Source organism: Ostrinia nubilalis, chromosome 6 (genome assembly GCF_963855985.1).
Source record: "Ostrinia nubilalis chromosome 6, ilOstNubi1.1, whole genome shotgun sequence".
Classification (NCBI taxonomy): Eukaryota; Metazoa; Arthropoda; class Insecta; order Lepidoptera; family Crambidae; genus Ostrinia; species Ostrinia nubilalis.
The window spans coordinates 6,335,427-6,357,628 of NC_087093.1; the positions used below are offsets into that span (position 1 = coordinate 6,335,427).

At 37.3% G+C, this 22,202-nt stretch overlaps 3 protein-coding genes across 4 annotated transcripts; 2 read left to right on the plus strand and 1 right to left on the minus strand.

Moving 5' to 3' along the window:
- Positions 1-4,100: 4,100 nt before the first annotated feature.
- Positions 4,101-17,114, plus strand: LOC135072449 (WD repeat-containing and planar cell polarity effector protein fritz). 2 transcript variants are annotated; one of them, XM_063966354.1, is made up of 14 exons: positions 4,101-4,277; positions 4,461-4,759; positions 4,869-4,993; positions 5,211-5,377; positions 5,527-5,638; positions 6,059-6,286; positions 6,796-6,929; positions 7,840-7,960; positions 8,162-8,291; positions 8,978-9,116; positions 10,092-10,249; positions 11,399-12,015; positions 12,794-12,904; positions 16,639-17,114. In XM_063966354.1, exons 1-13 carry the CDS (start codon positions 4,201-4,203, stop codon positions 12,875-12,877), a joined length of 2,391 nt encoding a protein of 796 aa, XP_063822424.1. In that variant the 5' UTR covers positions 4,101-4,200; the 3' UTR covers positions 12,878-12,904; positions 16,639-17,114. The 2 variants fall into 2 exon arrangements, with proteins under 2 accessions (XP_063822424.1, XP_063822423.1); XM_063966353.1 differs by having other exon boundaries at positions 12,794-12,851.
- A 741-nt stretch (positions 17,115-17,855) lies between these two features.
- Positions 17,856-19,039, minus strand: LOC135072465 (ubiquitin-ribosomal protein eL40 fusion protein). Its single transcript, XM_063966377.1, has 3 exons — positions 18,935-19,039; positions 18,430-18,663; positions 17,856-18,118 (listed from the first exon to the last, which is right to left on the minus strand). The coding sequence occupies exons 2-3, from the start codon at positions 18,653-18,655 to the stop codon at positions 17,955-17,957; spliced, it is 390 nt and encodes a 129-aa protein (XP_063822447.1). The 5' UTR covers positions 18,656-18,663; positions 18,935-19,039; the 3' UTR covers positions 17,856-17,954.
- Positions 19,040-20,196: 1,157 nt separating this feature from the next.
- LOC135072913 (uncharacterized) lies at positions 20,197-21,675 on the plus strand. Its single transcript, XM_063966936.1, has 3 exons — positions 20,197-20,356; positions 20,924-21,103; positions 21,439-21,675. The coding sequence occupies exons 1-3, from the start codon at positions 20,282-20,284 to the stop codon at positions 21,577-21,579; spliced, it is 396 nt and encodes a 131-aa protein (XP_063823006.1). The 5' UTR covers positions 20,197-20,281; the 3' UTR covers positions 21,580-21,675.
- The last annotated feature ends 527 nt before the right edge of the window (positions 21,676-22,202 follow it).

Here is a 22,202-nt window from a genome sequence, read left to right on the forward strand (position 1 = left end):
ACTGTGTAAAAAATACTGTGCAGTATTTAACTGCCTAAATAATAATAAAAACACACAATGTACTTTTTTTAAGTTGCCTGAAAACACTGAGAGGTAAATAAGTGGTTATTATTATTCATGATAATTCATGCAAATTCATGTATTTCTTCCGACATTTTCCGCGATTTGGCACTTCACGTCACACATTAGTTTGCCGAAGTTCGCCGAGCCAGCTATTGTCAATTATTATAGGTGTCAAACAGGATAGGGTCTTTGCGCTGGTTTTCGTCCAACTATCGGAGTTGCCAACTTTGTGATCTTAAAATACCCTTACATAAATGTATCATATTATTTTATGTCGTTCGAGTGCTCATAAAGGCAGTCAACTAAAGTCCATACTGCAACGCACACACAATCCGCACCGTAACGTAAACGCCTTGCCTCGCCGATGACAGCGCGCGAAGGGCAATGACAGCTCGCAAAACACTGACGTATATCAATGTCTCATGGACTTGGCGTAACTTTAAAATAAACGTACTCGGTACATTACGCACACACTTACACGCATTATAAATACATACACGATTTAAGAAAACAACATGGCCGCAATATAGGCAATCAGCTGACAGGTATTTGTGTGTGTGTGTGTGTGCGTGTAGTTGTCAGCTGATTGCCTATAAATATGTTGTTTTCTTAAATCTTGTATGTAGGTACCTACTCGGCACAAGTCAGGTAGTTAGTGACGTCACATGAAAATGTTGCCAGAATGAGTACTGACCAAACATTATCTATTTCTTTTTTTTATACATCACCAGGGGTAAGTTAGAAAGAGATAAACAGCTGTTTGTCATTAATTTGTCGAATTTTTGTATAGATCCTTATTTCCTCTCCACTATTACCTCCATGGCACAAAAGGCGATACGTTGTTGATCCCTTTCCGAGTTGATTTGCCTGCTATATGACCTGAGCTATGCTTTAAAAAAATGACCCTTAGTCATCTAAGATTTAATTTTGTATGAAGAAGTTTAATAAACACTTAAAATTGTGTTTATAATGCTATCAATTAGACATACGTGCCAAAAACTTTTCCTGTCAGCACGTTTTTTTTCTAGCGCGATGATTTCTGCAATGTACCGGTGACCGGTGTATGGCCGCGCATTTACGTAATTTTTTGGAACTCACTACTTTTTAAATTACATTTTCATTTAGGTAGAACTGTTGCTTAGGCATTATAGATTGCAACAAAACTAGCGCGGGATGGCTACTGCCTTCTGTGAATACAATACTTTGTATTAAAATTTTACGCATGTGTTTATGGCAGCTCAGTGAAATGGACGAAAACCGAAATTAGATAGAAAACCAGCACAATGACCCTACTTTCAAAAATTAATATTGCGATTTTATAAATCACTTAAACAACTTTATATTAATTTGCGGTACGAAGTACGCCGGGACAGCTCGTAAAACAAATTCATTATTTACATATTACTAATTTATCAACTTTGTTCATTGTTAGTTCATTAGTTGTTCGTGTTTCGTTTGGGTTAGACCAAGAGCCGAATGCAAAAAATAAATGTTACTTAATTATATTAATCCTACAAAAAACGGACAAGTGTATGAATCTAAACAAAGTTTTGGGATCTGTTGCTGAGTTGGGGGAAACCAATTTGTTTACTCATCATAAAGCCTTCAATAAAAACACTTCATTTTATGGCAGTTTGAAAATGCCTCCCAGAGAATTTATAGAATATATACGGAGTTTAGAAGCAAGTTTTACACATAACTTTGAAAAATTCCTTCAATTAATCCAGGAAGACAAATATATAATTTATTTAAAACCTTACCTCCACAAACTCCGTGCTCTTGTTTTCCGGTAGAATATTTGTTAAAATTGTTTACCAGGCTACGCATATACGCAACAATAAAATTCAATAACAGATGTTTTAAAGATTCTAAAAAAGAAATAAAAAAATATCTAAAAATTAGGCATCTATAATTTTTATTATAGATGCTTGCATAATTTTGGGTAAACAAAGTGACAAAGAAGCGTAGTCGTGACTGAGTATTTCGTTTCTTCTCAGCACTTGCCAAAATATGTTTGTCTCACAAAGCACTGATAGGGCAAAAAAATAATGAGACATTTTAAAGGCTCCTTATGAGCATTTTTTGAGATTTTATAAGAATCAATTTATGAAGTTAGATTTATCATAGTACTAGTGACCCGCCACTGCTCCACAATGTACAATGTATTATTTATTATACTCTTGAATCACTCTATTTAAAAAAAAACCGGCCAAGTGCGAGTCGGACTCGCTAGGGTTCCGTACAAGCCAGTTGGTATATAACTTTGATTTTGTTACAGCTTAAAGGTACTATAGACCTGAGTATTTAATATGAATTTCAATTTAATACCTCTACGCGTACATGAGGAAATATTTTAAAAAATCTGCTTACAAGATCTCGTTCAAACCAATTTTCGTTGGAAGTTTTCATGATGTACAATGTATGTACATACATATTAAATGATGTTAGAAACCTTAATATCATTTTTAAAGACCTATCCATAGATACCCCACACGTATGGGTTTAATGAAAACCAAAATGTATTGCTTTTTTCTATATTAATTTGTGTGAAAATCTTAATGCTGTTCACAGAATACATCTACATACCTACCAAGTTTCATCAGTATTTTTCTTATAGTTTCGGAAAAAAATGGCTGTTTCATACGGACGGACAGACAGACTATATGACGAATCTATAAGGGTTCCGTTTTTGCCATTTGGCTACGGAACCCTAAATACCGTATCAAAATCTGTTGCATAGTTTTAAAGATCTAAGTATACATAGGGACAGACAGACAGGAAAGCGACTTTTTTTTATAATTATTACGTACTGATGATGGGCATATAGACCAAATAAAGACATTTTGATTTAAGGGGGGGACATCGTAAGAGCCATTTACATTTTTATCAGAAAGTTAATAAATTAATATATTTAGGTTTTTGAAATCTAAAACAGCCAGGAAATCAAAGAGGCAAACATGATACCTTTGTGATTTTATAGGAATTTTATTGTAAAACACGGTCATATTAAACTTTTATAAAAAAATCCAGAGGTAAATGTATTTTTTCGAGAAAATTTTTTTCTAATCGTGTTTTCGAAAACATCATCCCATCACACATACGTTCTGTAATACATAATATTGAAAACAGTGCGAAATATCGTCAATTGCAGTTTTCACATACTAAGGGCCCATAATGAAATTAGTATAATGTTTGTTTATGTAATAAAATTTGGTTTGAAATACCTACTGAATTGAATTTTTATTTCTTACTAGCTTTTTGGCTTCGCCCACGTGAAATAAATTGTCACAGTTATGTGTGTTATAAAATATTTAGGTGCTAGCTCTTACACTATATAACTGGCGCCCGCATGTAGCTGCGCGTTGCCGCGAAGAGCAGTGAATGCAAGTGTGGTGCGCTAGATGGCGACACAGTAGCTTCTTGTAGCAGTCAGCCCTATGGCATCAAGACAGTACCGATCACTGACGTATGTCAACAAAACGGTGCTCGACTCTTAAGACAAGCTAAATTACACCATATTGTTGATGACATTGAGCATACATTTTTTTGAATACCTTCGCGAAGAAAAACTTCTGTACTTAATACTTATTATTATTCTGTGGTTACACTAATGAAAAGGTTACTTTTAGGTGATTTTTCAGAAATTGTAGAATTAACTTTACAGGTTATTCAGTAAAAAATATTAATAGTGACAATTTAAAAATTATGTCATAAAGTGCATTTAAACTTGAATTTGATTTATTATTTGTTTAAAAAAAATGAGTTTTAGCGAATGTTTTTCGATAATAAAACGCAAATCCATGAAACGTTTTTATACGACTGGTCACTTTTTGAATTTAGATGATCAATTGTATTCATTTTCCATCCATGAACAACCTTACACAATCATCGCTCCGCACCCCCCCCCCCCCCCCCCCCCCCGTATGAAGGTTACTTTTGATTCAAAAAGGTTACTTTTTTTTATATTTCTGGTAATTTCTGACTAGACCCGACTGGCAACACTGCAGCTTACATGCTTTCTGTCAGTGTATGTCAGTGGAAGGAAGGAACTTGTTTGTGTGTGTCAACAATTAATTTAAATAAAAGTAGAGATTATCATTTCATTTCATTAAAATGAAGTAAATAAGATAAAGCATTATGTTTAACTATAACATAAAGTTTCTCACATGTGATGAGACACTGCATTTGAAAAATGGGGACTTCAAAAGTTACAAGTAAGTTTACAACTTTTTACATGCACTATATAGTTCTTATAATTTATTACCGTTTTGTATACCACATAAAAGTGATCATGTAAATGAAGATTTATCTCTATACTGCTTTAATTTATGGTAATTTATTGCTTTTAAAAACATAAATTAGAACTTTTAGCTATACTTTCCTAATCGACTTTCCAGGTATGATACTCGAAAGAGGACAGACGAATCTGTTTATGATGTGGGGAAACGAACTTTCTGTGAACGTCGCGGTAGTCATTGGCGGTCACCAAACCACCGACAGATAAGGCAGTTGGAGTCAAAATTGAGGGATCGAAATATTATAAGTTGTGAATGGACTACAGAATCTCTTATCACGCTGGTATTCTCGTCGGGAGCGATTGCTTACCTCACTGTAAAGCCTGAAACCCTGGACGTGACGCAAGTTTTATTTGATAGATACTGTGTTGGTAAGCTCTCGGGACAGACTGTAACTGGTGGTAAGTTAATAAAATGAGCTTTATGGTATCATGTTATTTTCTGTGTGTTAAGAATTAAAAGATTTTACTTAACACAGAGAAAATGTTTTACTCATAAATATATTTTTAGTTGTTATAAGCCAGACACACTTGATGTTCACACATGCTGACAGAATGGCTACATTAATCATGTTTGGGAGGAATGCAGGTAACCGTCTACCCTGTCGCATTTCTGACAGGGATCCACACGTACAGGTAAAACTAAAAAAATATGTAATAATAATAGTAGATTAGAAATTCAAGTATTTAATGCCGAATGGCGGCCTTTATTGAATGCCGTTTAATATGATATTTAACATGCAAAATAGTTTTAAACTGTACAAAACAATTTTATACCAGAATACCATTGCAGTAAAATTCCATATCACTATCTAAATTTCTACTTTACATCTTTCTTGTAAATATTATCCAGACAATCGAATTAGGGGGAGGGGGCCGTCGAAGTGAAAGACGTATGTCATGGTGTGAAAGCAACGGTGGCCTTAAGGTCCTTGTGTGGAGCACCAGCAATGCAGAACCTGCTCCTTGGAGCCCCATTGTAGAAGACCATGCCAATCTCCACCTTTACCGCATCCATGGGTAAGAGAAATTAAATAAACAGCACTTTAATTCATGTTTTATTACTAGGGCCTAAAGTAATAAAACATTAATGAAACTATCTTGCCTAGTGGGCAAATTAATTAATTTTAGTTTTATTCTATTATTATTGTTTTATTTCATTGTTACAGACAGCAAATATCACTTGTAGCCTACCACCAACTAGAAAATGAGACATTATTAGCAGAATTATCAAACAAGAGTGATAGTATACACATAATTGATCAAATCACTTGCCATAAGGTGAGTTATACAGGGTGTTAGGTAAATGGGTATATGAGCCGACACTAGCCCATGTTAACATGGGCATATAAATGGTATGGTGAAGTCAGAAATTTGATATCATCATTTAAATTTTTTTAATTTACATACAAAATAAATTTTATAATATCCGATTTGTATGAAAATTAAAATAATTAAAATGAAGATATCAATTGTGCCCCTGTATAAGAAAGGAATTTGACAATAAGGATCATCTAATTTTTTCTCTCACCCCTGCAAAACTTCCCTGTTTCACCTATGCTATGTAATTGACTTCTTTACAATTTACCCAATAACAGGAAAGAATCAAACTCGTTTCTTCATGTCTCTTTGCCCACTCTGCATGTTCTATGCCATGATCCCTTCTTGACAACAGTGTTTTCATCTATACAACTATTTCAGAACGGAGTAAGCTTAGAATGGCTGCGATACGACGTACCCAACAGCGAAGAGAGAGCCATAAAGCTCTCTTCTCTACGCGAGAGCGCGACTCGAGTCTCTCTGCCGGCGCCGGCGCGCTCAGTGCGGCGCTCCCCTTGTGACGTCAAACTACTGACCGCCTGCATAGATGGCTCCCTGCACGTGATACACAACACAGTCGGTGTGACACACTCGGTGCGCGCTGGATTTGTAAGTATCTGAAATAAAACTTGTTGAAGAGAGAGCCACAAAGCTTTCTTCTCCACGCGACTCGCGACTCTGAAAAAACTTTGTGTGAATTACATGGCAGTTCAGATTAATGAATCTAAGTAGTTAACACAATTTTTATAGGATAAACTATGCGCGTCTATAGCGGGGAGCCGAGTGAGCCGTACCCACCCCAGAATGGAGTAGTGCCCAATCGGTAGGACAAAGGCAATAGGACCACGTGGCCATAGGGGTCGAGACAATGTTATAAGTAGATTTATGCAAAAATGTACTCTATCGTTTAAATAACTGACGCCCATATTCACAAACGATGCTTGCTTAAGTGAAGCAGCAAATCGAACGCACAGCTTTCAATAGAGCTCTGTGATTGGTTCGCGTGTCACCCTATGCGTCCGTGCGCACTGTGAGACCTCATAGTAATGTTTATGAATACGGGCGTAAAATACCTAACAACATACTGCTCCTTTTAACTGTAAAGAATTTAATTGCAGATAGCCACGGAGGTGCGATGGGCCGGCGAGCTGATAGTCGCGACAGAGGAGGGCGGACGGGTGCAGTGCTTCGATAGAGCGCTGTCGCTTCTGCACCATCATACTAAATGCTTTGATTTGACCTCCTATTTGAGGTAAGTCTCTATCCCTCCGCCCTAAGCAGTGGTAGGGTTAATTCTGGGACGTTTTTTGAGTTGAAACAAGGATAGGAAAACAATTGACACTTTGTTCACCACTTTAACTCAAAATATAACCTACCTTTTCTTACAGTAAACTTCTGCTATCGTCTTAATTGAGGATTGGTTTATACAGGGTGGAATTTTGTAATGCCACCTGGAGGGAAAGTACTCTTAATATTGTAGATAGAAAAAAAATCTCAAAGAAATATTCCTTTATTTTTGAAAAGAAATAGAACTGCATTCAAAGATTTTCAAAAATTTGCTTGCTACACCCGGGAATCGAACCAACAAAATCTGTAAAAAATTACACCCTGTATTTTTATTGTATCGATCTTTAGGGTTAAGTATAAGGATTAAATCTCTCCAACAAACTTGATAAATCAAATGAAAGGAAAACAATGAAATCTTAAATTATCTTCATTATTTACAGAAAATTGTATGGTTTGAAAATTATAAATAACTTGAAAAAATCGAACTGCCTAAGGCGGGCAGTTCGATTAAATTAAATAAATTGTATGGTATTGTAGAGAATTTTCGAAAAATTTTCGAAAATCTATGAATGCAGTTCTCTTTCTTTTCAAAAATAAAGGAATGTTTTCTTTCAGTAAAATTTTCTATCTACAGTATTAAGAGTACTTTCCCTCCAGGTGGCATTACAAAATTCCACCCTGTATAGTAACCAAACCAACCTGATATTTCTTTCTTTGATTTCGAAAATGTAGTAGGTGAATTTTAATGCTAGTGCTCTAACACACTATCAGGTGATCCGTCTGCTCGTTTGCCTCCTGTCACAAAAAAAATCTCATCCTTCTCTTTTACACCCTGTGTACGAATAATATAATTAATTATGCAATCTTATTTCCAGGGATGCAAAGCGCACACAAATATTAGCGACGCGGGAAGCAAAAGGAGGCCCATTGGTCCTCGTGTCGTTCTCTGGTGGGCCTTTAGCGCTGTTACACATCACTCACCCGCGATTGCTTACAGTAAGTAAAAAGATGATAACTCATCACCATTTTTAGGGTAAATGTAATCTTGATTGGACTCTTACTTGTAAATGGTAATGCTCTATTCAAAACGGAAAAATAGCCTCTTGGGTCTGCTGACAGAGTATTCTGAAAAAGATGATGTGCTGTTGTCTGTTCAAAATATTATTATTCTTTGAAAAACTTCACTACTTGACACAGGCTTGGCTACGGAACGGTCGCTCGTCAAACGCGGTGGCACTTCTCCACGCGCTGGACTGGGACAAAGACGGCATGGACTGCCTCTGGGCCGTCAATAAGCTGGTATGCGCTGCCCTCCGGAGCGGTAATGGTAAGTCGCAGTCTTATTATTAATCTGTGAATAAGGTTTTTATTTTATTATGTTCTGGGGGCTTAGTGAAAGTTTACATCAAACGTATGAGTTGCACCACCTAACTTTAACGGTAACTATGACGATAACCGGTGCATATTGTATGGAGTTTGACAAATTTTTGACGTTTGTCAAAGTTCACTCAGCCTTATCAGCCGCGCTCCGCCGCGGAGCGCGTGATTTCATATAAAAAATCCCGCGCACTAACGCGTTGTCAGTGTGTAGTGCCGCGCGTGTTTTCTATACAAACTGAGGAACTTGCATGTACAATGATTAAATCTGTCGTCCCGCGTACCGCGGCGGAGCGTGGCGCAGTGTGATAATCGCCTTAATGTATGACCGATTGTACAGCGCCCCTAGCGGATAGTTTCATAGATTTTTTTGACGCACTCGATATCGAATCGAATACGTTTGATGTAAACTCACACTACGCCCCTTGTACTTACATTTTGATTGTAGCGGAAAAATTAAAGTGCAGACATGATAAAATTTTATTTTTGAAAAAATATGGTAAACGCAGGATTGGTCGTTAAGGAAATTATTTTGTGTTTTGCCAGCAATAGACGTAATTTGGCTGAAACGAACCAACGAACCCTTATAATAATAATGTAAAAACATTAAATAAGTACTTAAACTTGTTTCTACAGAAGCGCTATCGGAAGAGGGCGTGGCCCAAAGCGCTTTAGGCGCATACTTGGCGCCGCGCGCGCCGCTGCCGCCCGGCGCCGCTCGCTACGCGCCGCCGCTGCACGACTTGGCTAGGAAGTTCTTCCACCATTTATTGAGGTTGGTACTGGTAAACCTACAGAAGCGTTGTCAGAAGAGGGGTGGCCCAAAGCGCTTTAGGAGCATACGTTGCTTCGCGCCGCCGCTGCACGACTTGGCTAGGAAGTTCTTCCACCATTTACTGAGGTATGCAGTACATCCACATAAATAGACTTAAGTAATAGATTTGCTTTGCACTTTGCAGTATTAGACTCTTTTGTGCTAGGTATTAAGTTTGTTAGAAATTATTTAGTATATCAAAAATATTGATGAACATCTAATTCAGGTATAACTTTTGTGTATAAGTCCCTAAGTGAGCTGCCACACTGGCGGATTGCAAGCGTTTTAAAAGTGGAGCGCCGACGCGGCGGGTTCACTGCAATCCGCCAGTGTGGCGAAGCCCTAAAACTTAAATGGGAACCAATGAGGGCTACCGTATTTGCGCTCAATAGGTGACGCTACCACTTCAGCTTGCTAATCCGTCGGGCTATGTCAGCGACTTTAGTTCGTTTACGTTTATCTCCTTATTTCTGATTCGATCTCGTAAAGAAACATCGAGCATAGCCCTCGCCATAGCACGCTGTGCAACTTTGAGCTTCTGTATAAGGCATATAGTGGGCAGGGCACATAGTACGCAGAACTGACGGCCGATGGGGCAGCAAGGTTCTGGAATGGAGGCCGCGTACCGGAAAACGCAGCGTGGGACGTCCACCCACAAGGTGGACCGACGACCTGATAAAGGTAGCAGGAAGGCGCTGGATGCAGGCCGCCACTAACCGTGCGATGTGGAAGTCATCGGGGAAGACCTATGTTCAGCAGTGGACGTCCTGTGGCTGAAATGATGATGATGATGAAGTGACGCTACTGGTAGGTGATAGGACCTTACTCTACAGTGCGCCAACTAATATGCACTAAAGTACGGTACTGGTGTTCCTTCGCTATAAGGTAAGGTGCATCTTACATAACTCTACATAACAAATTAATTTTTACCTTCAGACGGGGTCGTATAGAGAAAGCGCTAAGCCTAGCCGTGGACCTCCGCGCATGGGATCTATTCGCGGACGCGCGGTGGGCCGCAGCTCGGAAGAACCTGCCGCATCTAGCTGACGAAGCGGCCGCTTTGGCTGACCACTACGCTGGCGAAGGAAGACCGGGTCAGTATTCGACAGTCGAGAGAACATTTTTATAGGAAATTCGCTCCTATTACCATTCACTATGGAGAAAGCGCTAAGCCTCCGCAGTTCGAAAGAACCTGCCGCATCCAGCTGACGAAGCGGCTGCTTTGGCTGACCACTACGCTGGCGAAGGAAAACCTGGTCAGTGTTGACAAATTAAGGTATATTCTTATATGTCCGGTTTCTAAATTGAGATTTTTGACTTGATCGTGCTAATCAAGTATGAACGATTCATATCAGATGTTCATATCAAGTATGAACGATTCATTTCAAAAGTTTCCGTAAGTCTTTTGTACGCTGTTACTCTGAATAAGTCAGGAACAGCGTGAAAAAATGCCTTCCACTGGTTTTATCGCCTTGAAGAATGCACTTTTACTACTATCACAAGCTTTAAACATACTTGACTTATGGTCCTATGTCCCCTAGATGGGGCAGAGGGCGTCCACAACAGTCCTCCATCGCGTTCGGTCTTGAGCTATGCGTTTGATCTCGCTCCAAGTCTTGCCGATCTTCTTCGCCTCGTCTGCCACAGTGCGCCGCCAAGTTTGCTTGGGGCGACCACGTTTGCGTTTTCCTTGGGGGTTCCAATCCAGAGCCTGCTTGGGGATGTGATCGGGATCGCTTCGGAGAGTGTGGCCAATCCAGTTCCACTTGCGGCGCTTGATCTGCTGGTCGATCGGAATTTCGTGGCAGCGTTCCAATAGCTCGACGTTGGAGATTTTCTCAGGCCAGTATATGCCGAGAATTCGGCGAAGGCAGCGGTTGACGAAGACCTGCAGCTGGTGCGAGATGACCTTGGTGACCTTCCACGTTTCACACCCATAGAGCAGCACGGATTTAACGTTGGACCCGAAAATTTTGATCTTGACCCTTCGGGTCAGTTTCCGTGACTGCCATACGGGGCAAAGTTGTGCGAAGGTGGTTCTAGCCTTAGCAATGCGCGAAGTGATGTCCTCTTCGGTACCTCCAGTCTCTGACACGACGCTCTCGAGGTAGGTAAAATTGTGGACACGTTCCACATCCTCTGCACCAATCCGTAATGGTGTGCAATTCCTCACTCCTGATCGCATCTCTTGGGTCTTCCGGCAGTTATAAACATACTAACCCATACATTTCTCCCGTTTCCAGATTCCGAGTATTCCGAGTCATGCTCGCAATGCAGCTCGCATTCGTACACCGACGACGAAACGAGCGCATCCTCCGAAGTAAAAACGAAACCGCCTCCCCTCCCCCGAGTATCCATCCCCACCGTCATGCCCGTCCCTATCAACCACTCGGAACCGCCCACAGCTCACAGCATCCGTCCCAACTTGCACCAGTACTTAGAGCGAGACAACACGATATGGAACACCAACGTAGACGACACGTACCTGAAAGTAAACCAGGAGAAAATAAAACCGATTCTGACTCATAGTGTGAGGTGGCATAGCGTTGATAACATGCTGAATACGAGGCAAAACTCTTTGCATACTTTAGCGTCGATAAGCGAAGTTGTCACCAAACCGGCTTCGAGTATAGTGGATATAATCCCGCGGGTGCAAGATGACAGGATGACGTCACATTTCCGCAGTGTCTACCAAACGGAATTGAGAGAAGAGGCGCCAATGTACCGGTACCATAATAACTTCCACGCGAGCGCGCTTAGCGACAGAACGCACAAGTTCGACGCGGATAGAACGGGAAACAGAAGTACGGAGAAGAACAAAGTCAAGTTCTCTGATACGGTCACCATTGCAGTTGTGTCGGTGAGTCCATAAAATTATTATTGCTTAGTCTAATTTTATATTTTTAAATAATTTTTTGTTCAAGACTCGTAACAACTTTGAGCTGGGTACAATCGTGGCGTGGCGTAGCATAGCGTTAATAAGGTTTGGATCACCCCAAACGCACAAGCTTGTGGTCTTTATTTAGTATGGCGTGGCGGGTAGCATTCTGACAATGTTAACACTTGCCACCCTGAGTCACGCAACACTTACGCAACTCGATGTGATGTTGTTGTTTAATATTATTAAGCATAATATGTAATATGTACTGTGTCAAAAAGTTTTCTATCTATGTTCAAGAGGCTTGGCTTTGCCACCTACAAAATAAAGACCCAATATACTGATCTGTTCTACCGGATCGCTGGTTCCTATTTTTGCCATGTTGGACACTATACAGTTGAACGATGGTGGCGCCCCCTTGTCAATGAATTTGGTGGGACAGTTCAGTTTCTAGGTCATCTATAGCTAGTGCGAGCACTGTGACGCTTGGCATGACGTCACATTTTTACAGTTGCAACATTCACTGCACTGTGGCTTAGCTTTATAATCGACGCATGCCGCGTAGTGAGCGTGTCAATTCGAGTGTTCATTACAACAACTTCATAATACTCATATAGGCTGATCAATTAAACGTGAAAGTGAAAGAAAAGCGGGGGGGGCCTTCTGCCACAGGTACATATTCATTTATAATTACTAGGTAGGCCCCAGTCTCAGATATGTGAGAACCTACTTGTTGGTGAAATATTTATTTTTTATCCAGGAGCCGCCTCATCCTCCCCTGGCGCGGGAAGCAGGCGCGGGACTGACGCGGCGCGCCGGTACTCTGGACTACGTGGAAGTGTGACGCACGCGGCACGGCACGCATGCACATGTTTGTCTCTCGCACTCGCTACGCATACTGCGGGACTGGATCTGAGGGTTTAATAAGGGCTACTGTATTTTCACCAGCTCACGAGTTAAAAATAAAAAAAAATATCCTTGGACATTTTACACTGCGCTTCTAGTCCCAAACTAAGCAAAGCTTGTACTGTGGGTACTAGACAACGGATATAAACATACTTAAATACTTTTTTTTTTGTAAATACATACATATTATACATAGAAAACACCCAGTCCAATACAAACCAATATGTTCATGCACACAAATATTTGTACTGTGCGGGAATCGAACCCGCAACCTCCGGAATTGTAGTCCGTTTCGAACCACTACACCAAACGGCCGCTCACCAGTTGGCGCCATTGTAGAGAAATGTCTTGTCACTTGCTCGTGGCTAGGACAGTGGCGCCAGCTAATAAGCGCAAATACGATAGCCCTCATGAGCTGGTTCAGAATATGATCCACCATAGTTAACACCTGATGCTGCACGTGAAACGTTAACCCTTAATTTGGCAGACTCATTATTTATCAAAAAATAAAAATACATCGTCGGATTTATGTTCTTAGGGTTATTTATAGGTCAGAAAAAAATATATAAAAAATCGGAACTTCACCAAATAGAAAAAAAACAATGTTCATCCCGATGAACACTGCCAAATACATGGAGAATTTTAACTGTTCATTGGGGTGAACATTGCCAATTTAGGGTAGCGGCATTAAATTAAAACAATTATTCATATAAAAAGTAAAATTTATATTATCAAATGCTTTTTGGTGCACAAAATAGTAAGAAATTAACTATTACCATACAATTTTGTGTGATCGTTGAGGTAAAACAATGTTTAATGTTTATAAAGAAAAAATCATATTTTTTTTTCATATAACTTAAAAGTGGACAAGTCGCACTAAATAATAAAAAAACAGCTCCCACATTTATAAAATATATTCTTCAGGGCTTAAATAAAAAATTAAAAATGATTTTAATCAAAAATATTCTTTGGAACTACAAACTTTGAATCTACAAACAACCGCTAAATTAAAATATGTAATTATTTAGCATGAAAATTTAGAAAACAATTATGTCCACTTTTACCAGTAACAAAACATTATTCTGATATTACATTTCATGCAATATACAGTATTAAGCTGCCAACATCCCAAACAAAATAAAAAATTACTCTAAATAAAGAAATTAGTCCACTGAAATAAAATTAAGCAAAAATAAACGTTTCATAGCTTATTTGACAACGTTCACTGGGATGAACAATCAAAGATTATTAGTAATTTGGCAATGTTCACTGGGATGAACACTCGACTTTGACCTGGTATAACATGGCTTATTTATTAAATGAGCATTGTAAATCAATCAAGTTATTAAGCATGAACACTATGCAATACGTTAAAACCACTGTCATTACTCAATTATAATAAAAAACATGTAAAGCTTGAATAAACACCTTGACACTAAAGCCTGGTCTTCGCTATGGCCGGCATTTTGGCTAAAATTAACACTTTCAGACTGTGACTAGCACATAAAAATATTTTTCTACCAAAACTTAAGTATATTTTCTAGTGAAAAAAAAAACTTACCAGAAATTAAGACGTGAATACTCGGCATATTATTTTTTTCAATTGAATGTTCATCCCAGTGAACAAAATCAAATGAAGGGTTAAACACGGAATAAATTTCATATACAACTGACAAGTCGATTGACTTTGATCTACCTCTAAATCTAAACATTAGAAATACCACAAAGTGAGGGGACGATAGCGACTTTAACCTCGTTAGACCGAAGAGTAAATTTTGTCGACTTCTAAGTATCGCCGAATGTGCTTTCAGAAGAACGAATAATTTGTAGTAGTAAACGCCGAGCACTTCGAGTAAAAAAATTTCTATGTTAGAGATTTTCTTTTGCATTCATCTTTTCAGGGGCTCTATATAATAGTGCATAGAGATTATTTTAGGTGAAAAATAATAAAAAAATGTTTTCTCTTAAAAGAACATTCGGTATTACAGATTTTAAAAAGTAAAAGTAAATAAATTGTATTTTATACTTTAAAGTGAAACGTAAATGTAACCTTCTTAATAAATTAATACTACATAAAGATACAATAATGATATTAATAAATGTAACTGAAAAGGTACAACGGTTTTAATTTTATTTAATGTTTCATAATTAGTGCTTTTAAAAGTACTATCGGTTTTATAACATACACTAATGATAGGTTAAAATGTATAAGAAGTAAAGTGAATATTCATGTTAATTATAATATTTACTAAACTAAAAATCAGAACGTTCTCATGGTAAATTTTCTCAATCATATCATAATTTTAATACTCAAATACTCAATCCCATCTCAATAGAAAAAATATACAAAAATAAAACTTTCACCATCAAGACCGAATGTTCCTTGCAAAGAACTATTATTTTCAAACAAAAGAAAATCTTACAAAACTACTTCAAATTGGGAAAAATATTTTTTTTGCTTGTTTAGCAGTATTTTAACTTAAATTATACTGGTCAGTTTTGCAATTAAACTACGTTTACGTGAAGAAAAAAAAATAATCGCACATCACGTCTTCTCGGACGAACCACCTTGTCAAAGAAAAATGACAATTTGACAGTGACATTTTGTTTTTTTTATATTAATAAGTTCGGATACCTGATTTTGAATACTTTAAGCCATAGACTATCATTCTTTTTTTTCGATTGGCGCGAATTTTTGAACTTAAATTTATCGCTAAAGTTTTAGTTCCTCTGAAGGCACATCCGGCGATACTTCGAAATCACCTCCGAAAATGTCTCGGCGTTACTGACTACAAAGTTTCAGTTCCTTCTGAGGCACATCCGGGCTTACGAGGTTAAACTAACTTAATATTACCCCGATCCAGTCCTGCAGCTTGAAAATACACCGATTGATATCGATTTTGTTACATCCTACTTGATACATTGTCTTTAAAAAAAATAATTAAAAAGTTATATGTCTTGCCAGTTATAGCAAAGGCAGCCACGCCCACAATGGCCAATCAGCATTAAAAACAGAATCAATATCAATGCACCATACCATAAAGTTCACAATACCATAGCACATTGATAACATAGCCAACGCCTTGATATTGTATTGTAAATAACAAAATCATATACACGCATGCTAGCATGTTTAGTTCTCTCTGCAACCATAGCATGCCTGCATGTTTACGTCATTGTGCTCAAGGCCCGGTTTCCACCGAATGGTTTTATCCAATTAGATTTCATTCTCCAATAAATGAGTTATTGAGTAATATAATAATAATGATTCTGATTGGTTAAGTATTCAAAACATTTCTCCGCTTCCCCTCGGTGGAAACCAGGCCTAATGCGAGGTTTTAGGTATAGCTGTGGGTTTGTATGATGCATATTTTATTATTACGTTAGCAACTCCGTAAATGCATACCTTTACACACTATAAACACACAACATACACGTGTTTATCAAGTCCTAACTTAAGCATGCCCCAACATTTGAGTCTGAGACCACTCATAAAGTATAGTGATCCTTTTCAAAATTTTTGTTTTATTAACTTTTCCCAATTTTTTTTTAATATTTTACTTTCCCAATTTCCTTATAAATTCCCTACATAACTCGTAAGTAGCCGTTAAACGCTTGTACCAAAGTAATCTACGTAGAATCGATTTCTTTACTTATTTAACGAGGTTTTATTTATCCACTGTATCTTGTTTATTTCAGATAATAACGCTGCTGCTGCTGAACGACCTCCTAAAATCAAAGTTGTACATTTTGGCATGGTTTAAATAATCGTAACAAACACCATGTATACCTATTGTTTTTGTAGACAATCCTAGTGATATTTTCACAGAATCCGTCCATTTGTATTATTTTATTATACTAAGTTATATTACTTTATAAGTTTATAGGTATACAAGAAATAAACAATAGCATTTATTTGTACATAAGTAGTCTTCCATTTTAGATACCTTAAGTATTATGCTTTTAATGGTTTATTAATATTTTCATTATTTAAGTAAAAAATACAATCTTACAAATTGATTACCTCTGATCTGATATACATACGAGTAATAGTGTTAGGTATTCCAGTAACTAAATTGTGTAGCGACTTGATATAAAATGAATTAATTGAATCATTATTGTGAATGCATGCATTTTTAATTATATTTTTGATAATAAATGTTTTATATTGTTAATATTGTCTGTCTTTTGATTCGTAATGAAGGTTTACTGTTGGGTAGGTCTAGGTAAGGGGCACATTTGCTTTGACAGATGATGGGCCCTCAGATCTCAAGTGCTCAAAATTTACTTTAATGCTACAAATTTTAACTTAAGACTTTCTTTAGTAAGGTTTTTAATAATCCACTAGTACAGAATAAAAGCTCTAGTAAAGTGAGCCCTCGGACCACACGTTTCAGAAAAAAGTTGAAGGGAACGCACATGGAAAAGAGCACTTCTTTTCTTGAGAATAATATAAATTCTTAGCTTTTGCCCGCGGCTTCACCCGCATGAAATTTAGTTTGTCACATATCGTCATAAATTATTATAGCCTGTTACTCTGGGTTGTTATAAACAAATCCTGTAGTTTCATCAAATTCTGTTCAGTACTTTTTGCATGAAAGAGTAGGTAGTAGTAGTAGTAAGAGACAGTAAGAGTAGGTACCTAGGTAAGGTAACAAACATCCAGAAATCCATATAAACTTTCGCCTTTTTAATATTAGGATAGGATAAACATTACAAGTCCTTCTATGTGCTGTACCTGTAAGTTACTTTCCTCTCATAAAATTTTTTGTCAACTTTGTAACCTACAGTAACAGGTACAGGTGGTCTGTTCTATAGTGTACCTAGCTTGTTTGAGGAAAAATGAGGATTGGTCAAGCCTTGAACATGTTGGTGCTTTACCTACTTTATAATGTGTATCGAAATAAAAGCAAAGATTTTGGTTACACTTTTTTAATTTAGTTGAATGGTTTACATTTTCAATGTATGTTACTGGAGATGTTTGTAAAAGAGCTTAGAATTCTATGATAAAAAACCTAATCCTTAAGCTTCTTCTTGGGGCGCAGGTTGTTGGTGTGTCCACACTTGGTCTTGCGGCAGTTGGTGGCACGTGGGTGAAGACGAGCGTAGCACTTGCGGCAGATCATCTTTTCGCAGTTGTACTTCATAGCCAAGATACGAAGGGAAGGCTCAATGGTACCTGAAAATATTGGTAATTTGTTTTATGCATTGTAAACACAAACTTGCTGGAATTAGACAACTATACTTGGCCAACGAATCAGTTTGGCCATTCAGCGCGGAAATGCAGCCAGCATTCTGGGCACCATGTCGCGTTGTTTGGACAGCGATTTGGGACATATTTTTTATTTGTAAATATTTGTAAATATTTAGTCTATGTAGGTTAATTATTTGTATTATTCTTAATCTCCTAATTCTATACTTTTAATAAAAATCTTAGCAAATTCTATCGAGTCAACTATATCAACATCAAAACACATCAAAAATATTCACCTCCTCTAAGCCTCAGCACCAAGTGAAGTGTTGATTCCTTCTGGATATTGTAGTCTGACAGGGTACGGCCATCTTCCAATTGTTTACCAGCAAAGATCAATCGCTGCTGGTCAGGTGGGATTCCCTCTTTATCCTGGATCTTGGCCTTCACATTCTCGATTGTGTCTGAAGCCTCCACCTCAAGGGTGATGGTTTTCCCCGTCAAAGTTTTTACGAATATCTGCATTGTGAGTGCTGTAAAGAATTATTTTATTAGTAACACATTTATTGAATTTTATTACAAAACTGTCTTCTGAATTGAAATTGAAACAAATGCACATCGTTTTTGTCAGATTGACACGCCACGCGGATGCAAAATATTTGAATTTCGAACGTCATTCAGCCGCAACTTATCACTTCACAGAATTGACTAGATAAACTGTAAATAGGGAGTCTATGCATTTTATCAAAAATTATATTGAACAAGTAACATACTTTAAAAATACATTAAATTTTCCAACCTCACCTTTTCGTAAAACGTGCTACAAGAAAGAACTGTCAAATTTTTCAAGACCAAAGATGGCGGCAAACAAAGTTGCCAGAAGTGTATTTTAATTTGTACACATTTTTACATAACTCAAGTGGCAATGCACTTGAGTTATAATAATAATAATTGAGTTAATTGACAATTCAGCAACAAACATTAAAAAAATACATTTTATTGTTATTTTATTAAATTTGTTTTAATTACTTCATTAATTATATTTATGATCAACCCTACAAAAAATAGCAGGGATCTCAATGGTCTCAGAAACAAGCTGTGGCTGTTTATTTATCAACCCTAATTTATTTACGTGTTCTTAAACTAAAAGTGTTCTCATACAAACCTCTCCGAAACGGCTCGACCGATTCTTATAAAATTTTGTCACAGTATCAGTAACTCTGTTAAAGGGTCTTCTTTACGCGTTTAAAGTCCCGAGTACAGCTAGTCAACATTTTTGTAGGCAATTTTGTTGAATGTTGCATGTTTTTGTTGATTGTATAGAGTGAAACATGCATAAATTTGATTGTGTTAAAGCGGGTCTCCTTAAAAATTTAATATAAAAATGTTTTCAGAATGACTGACCTATTTACTATCCCGAAGCCGTGGTAGGGTTAAAATAATATGTAATACAGAGCCCCGATTACGGTAATTTTTAACGTCTCCAATCCAGACGCGCTTCATCGATTCTGCGATACGATTGGTCAAATTAAACAGCTGACGTACGCTGTTTTGATCATTACGCTGACCAATCGTATTGCAGAATCGATGAAGCGTTAAAAGTTACCGTAATCGGGGCTCAGTACCTACTCTACGTAGAGTACTGTATTACATATTTTAACTTTTCTGCTACTACTCTACACTTACGTAAGTGTAGAGTAGTAGCAGAAAATATTATTACTTTTATGACTACTCATTTTAAATCTTTATCATTTTGTCTAACTAATGGCTTCAGTGGTGTGTATTCTTATTTATTTGAAAATTACACCATTGACAATATTATTATTGTATGCAACACTGCATTCAATGTATCGTTCTGAAACCTGACTCGAATTGAAAAAGAGATCTAAAATTTTTAATAAAAATATTATTTTACGATGACCACCCATTTCTGGCTCATTTTGTAGATATTAATAATGCTTTATATAATTTTGGGATTATAAAACAAAATAATCGATTTGTAACTTTCGAAATAAATTACTTACTTTTTTTATAGTAGAAGTAAGGAGAATGCATTTCTGAACGGTATTGATAAAAAAAGAGTACTTGTTTCGTAACAGCTCGATTTGCTGAAACTACTGTGCGATCCGAAAATTTAACAAATCTCCCAAAATGTATCATCAACTCGGCAAAATCTCGGGTAGGCTGGTAGCTGCGAGCCACCTGCAATCGCCACTGTTCCCAATTGTACGTATAATGCTGCTTTTCCACCTATTCCGAATGTGCCCTTATCTTTTGGGTTAAAAGATAGATCCTAGCCCGTTTTGAAGAATCTAAAAGAAGACTGGTTCTTAACTAAATTAATTATCCTATAAATAGTTTAACATGACATTGCTTAAGCGTTAATTTAATTATTAAATTTTCTATAATTTTAGTAAAAATAACAATAACCTATACCTATATATTTGGGATGATTTTATTAGGTATTTGATTTAATAAAATTATTTGCCTACTATACTCCAGCCAACCTACAATATTGCCTATAATACTTATCACCTGTGTAATCCTTAGACTTGATTGTTAACTTTGACAGCTGTTAGTGGTCAATTAAATTACTAATTTATGTATGGTACATAATTAACATCATTAATAACTTATCATTTGAACACTTAATATTTGTTACACTGTATTAAAACTATAATAGGAACGTGAGTGTTTTGCTGTCATCTTTCACTGTTCACATAATGTATAACTAGACAATAATTATACTACTTCAAAAGAACATTACCTTAAAAAACTTTTCTTTCTAAATAGGCACCAATTGCTTTGCAACGAGTGGAGGTTCCGCAGATCCAGTACACCACAGCACAGTTGTCGACTGTGACGGAAGCCAGCGCATGCCCCGCCCCCGGCAAGAGGAGACTGATTCCTGGCACCAACCAGCCCTACCCGCCCGTGCCCGAGGCCATCCGTAAACGCCAGGAGCAGTTCCAGGTAATATAAAGTTTTGTACAAGCACATTAGGCTTTAAAGCAAAATCAGGGGTGGAATTGTGTAAAGCAATCGTAATCATTTGACAGTTCATAACATACGATAAAGTCAATTATACAAAGCGTTTGACAGAATAATTGTATGTTATGAACTGTCAAATGATTACGATTGCTTTAGGTACACAATTCCACCTCATGCCTATTACAACTACATGAGATACCATTTTGTTAAACCAGATGAACTGTCCCATATTTTTGTACTAAAAAATAAATCAAAAGTAATTAATTAATTTAAATGTTTATGAATATTTCACATTAACTTATACAATATTATTTCAGACTGATGATGACGTTCCTGTATTCCTGAAGGGAGGTCCTTTCGACGGTATCCTGTACCGCTTCACAATGGCCCTTTGCATTGCTGGTATCATTGGTGTGGCTCACACCATCTACATCCACGCTGTACCCAAGAAAGAATAAATGCACTGACCTATTAAAAGAATTATGTATTAGTGGCCTGTGTTATTATAAGTTATAAAAGCACTGTCATTAGTGAAAATAAAAACGTGAAAATCATATTTTTTTATTATTAATTAATTTTTAATACCTTGTTTAATTTCTATGAAGGGAGCAGGGCTACTCCCTATTGTCGCCATATTTATTTGGACTATCTAGACCAGGGATAGCGAACCTTTATGTATCAACATGCCACTTTTCTGAAAAAATGTTTGATATAGTCATAGACGTGCCATCAAATAACACAATGCTATCAATGAGAGGTATAGTACAAGACGTGGCGCCACTGGCAAGTGACAGGACCTTACTCTACAGTGAGTACAGTGCTGCAGTGGCACTAACTGATAAGGGCAAATACGGGAGCCTTTATTCAAAACACATTATTTACTATTTTATTTTATAGTGAACTAACTAGCTTTCCGCCCGCGTGGAATTTCGTTTGTTAAATTTTCCTGAATTTTCTTTGCTATAAACCTCACGGAGCGCGGGACCTTTCCAACGAATGCAAAACCGTGGAAATCGGTTCGTGCGTTCTGGAGTTATAGCGTCAGGAAGGAAAACCCGACTTATTTTTATCCAGTTCACCT

Excerpts from the sequence above, each read along its gene's own strand:
- LOC135072449 (XM_063966353.1), top strand. The coding sequence starts at position 4,201 with ATGTTTAACTATAACATAAAGTTTCTCACATGTGATGAGACACTGCAT. Across the intron at positions 4,278-4,460 it reads GGGGACTTCAAAAGTTACAA|GTATGATACTCGAAAGAGGA; the intron begins GTAAGTTTACAA and ends TCGACTTTCCAG. Across the intron at positions 7,961-8,161 it reads CTCACCCGCGATTGCTTACA|GCTTGGCTACGGAACGGTCG; the intron begins GTAAGTAAAAAG and ends TACTTGACACAG.
- LOC135072465 (XM_063966377.1), bottom strand. The coding sequence starts at position 18,655 with ATGCAGATATTCGTAAAAACTTTGACGGGGAAAACCATCACCCTTGAG. Across the intron at positions 18,119-18,429 it reads GGTGCTGAGGCTTAGAGGAG|GTACCATTGAGCCTTCCCTT; the intron begins GTGAATATTTTT and ends CAATATTTTCAG.
- LOC135072913 (XM_063966936.1), top strand. The coding sequence starts at position 20,282 with ATGTATCATCAACTCGGCAAAATCTCGGGTAGGCTGGTAGCTGCGAGC. Across the intron at positions 20,357-20,923 it reads AATCGCCACTGTTCCCAATT|GCACCAATTGCTTTGCAACG; the intron begins GTACGTATAATG and ends CTTTCTAAATAG. Across the intron at positions 21,104-21,438 it reads AACGCCAGGAGCAGTTCCAG|ACTGATGATGACGTTCCTGT; the intron begins GTAATATAAAGT and ends ATATTATTTCAG.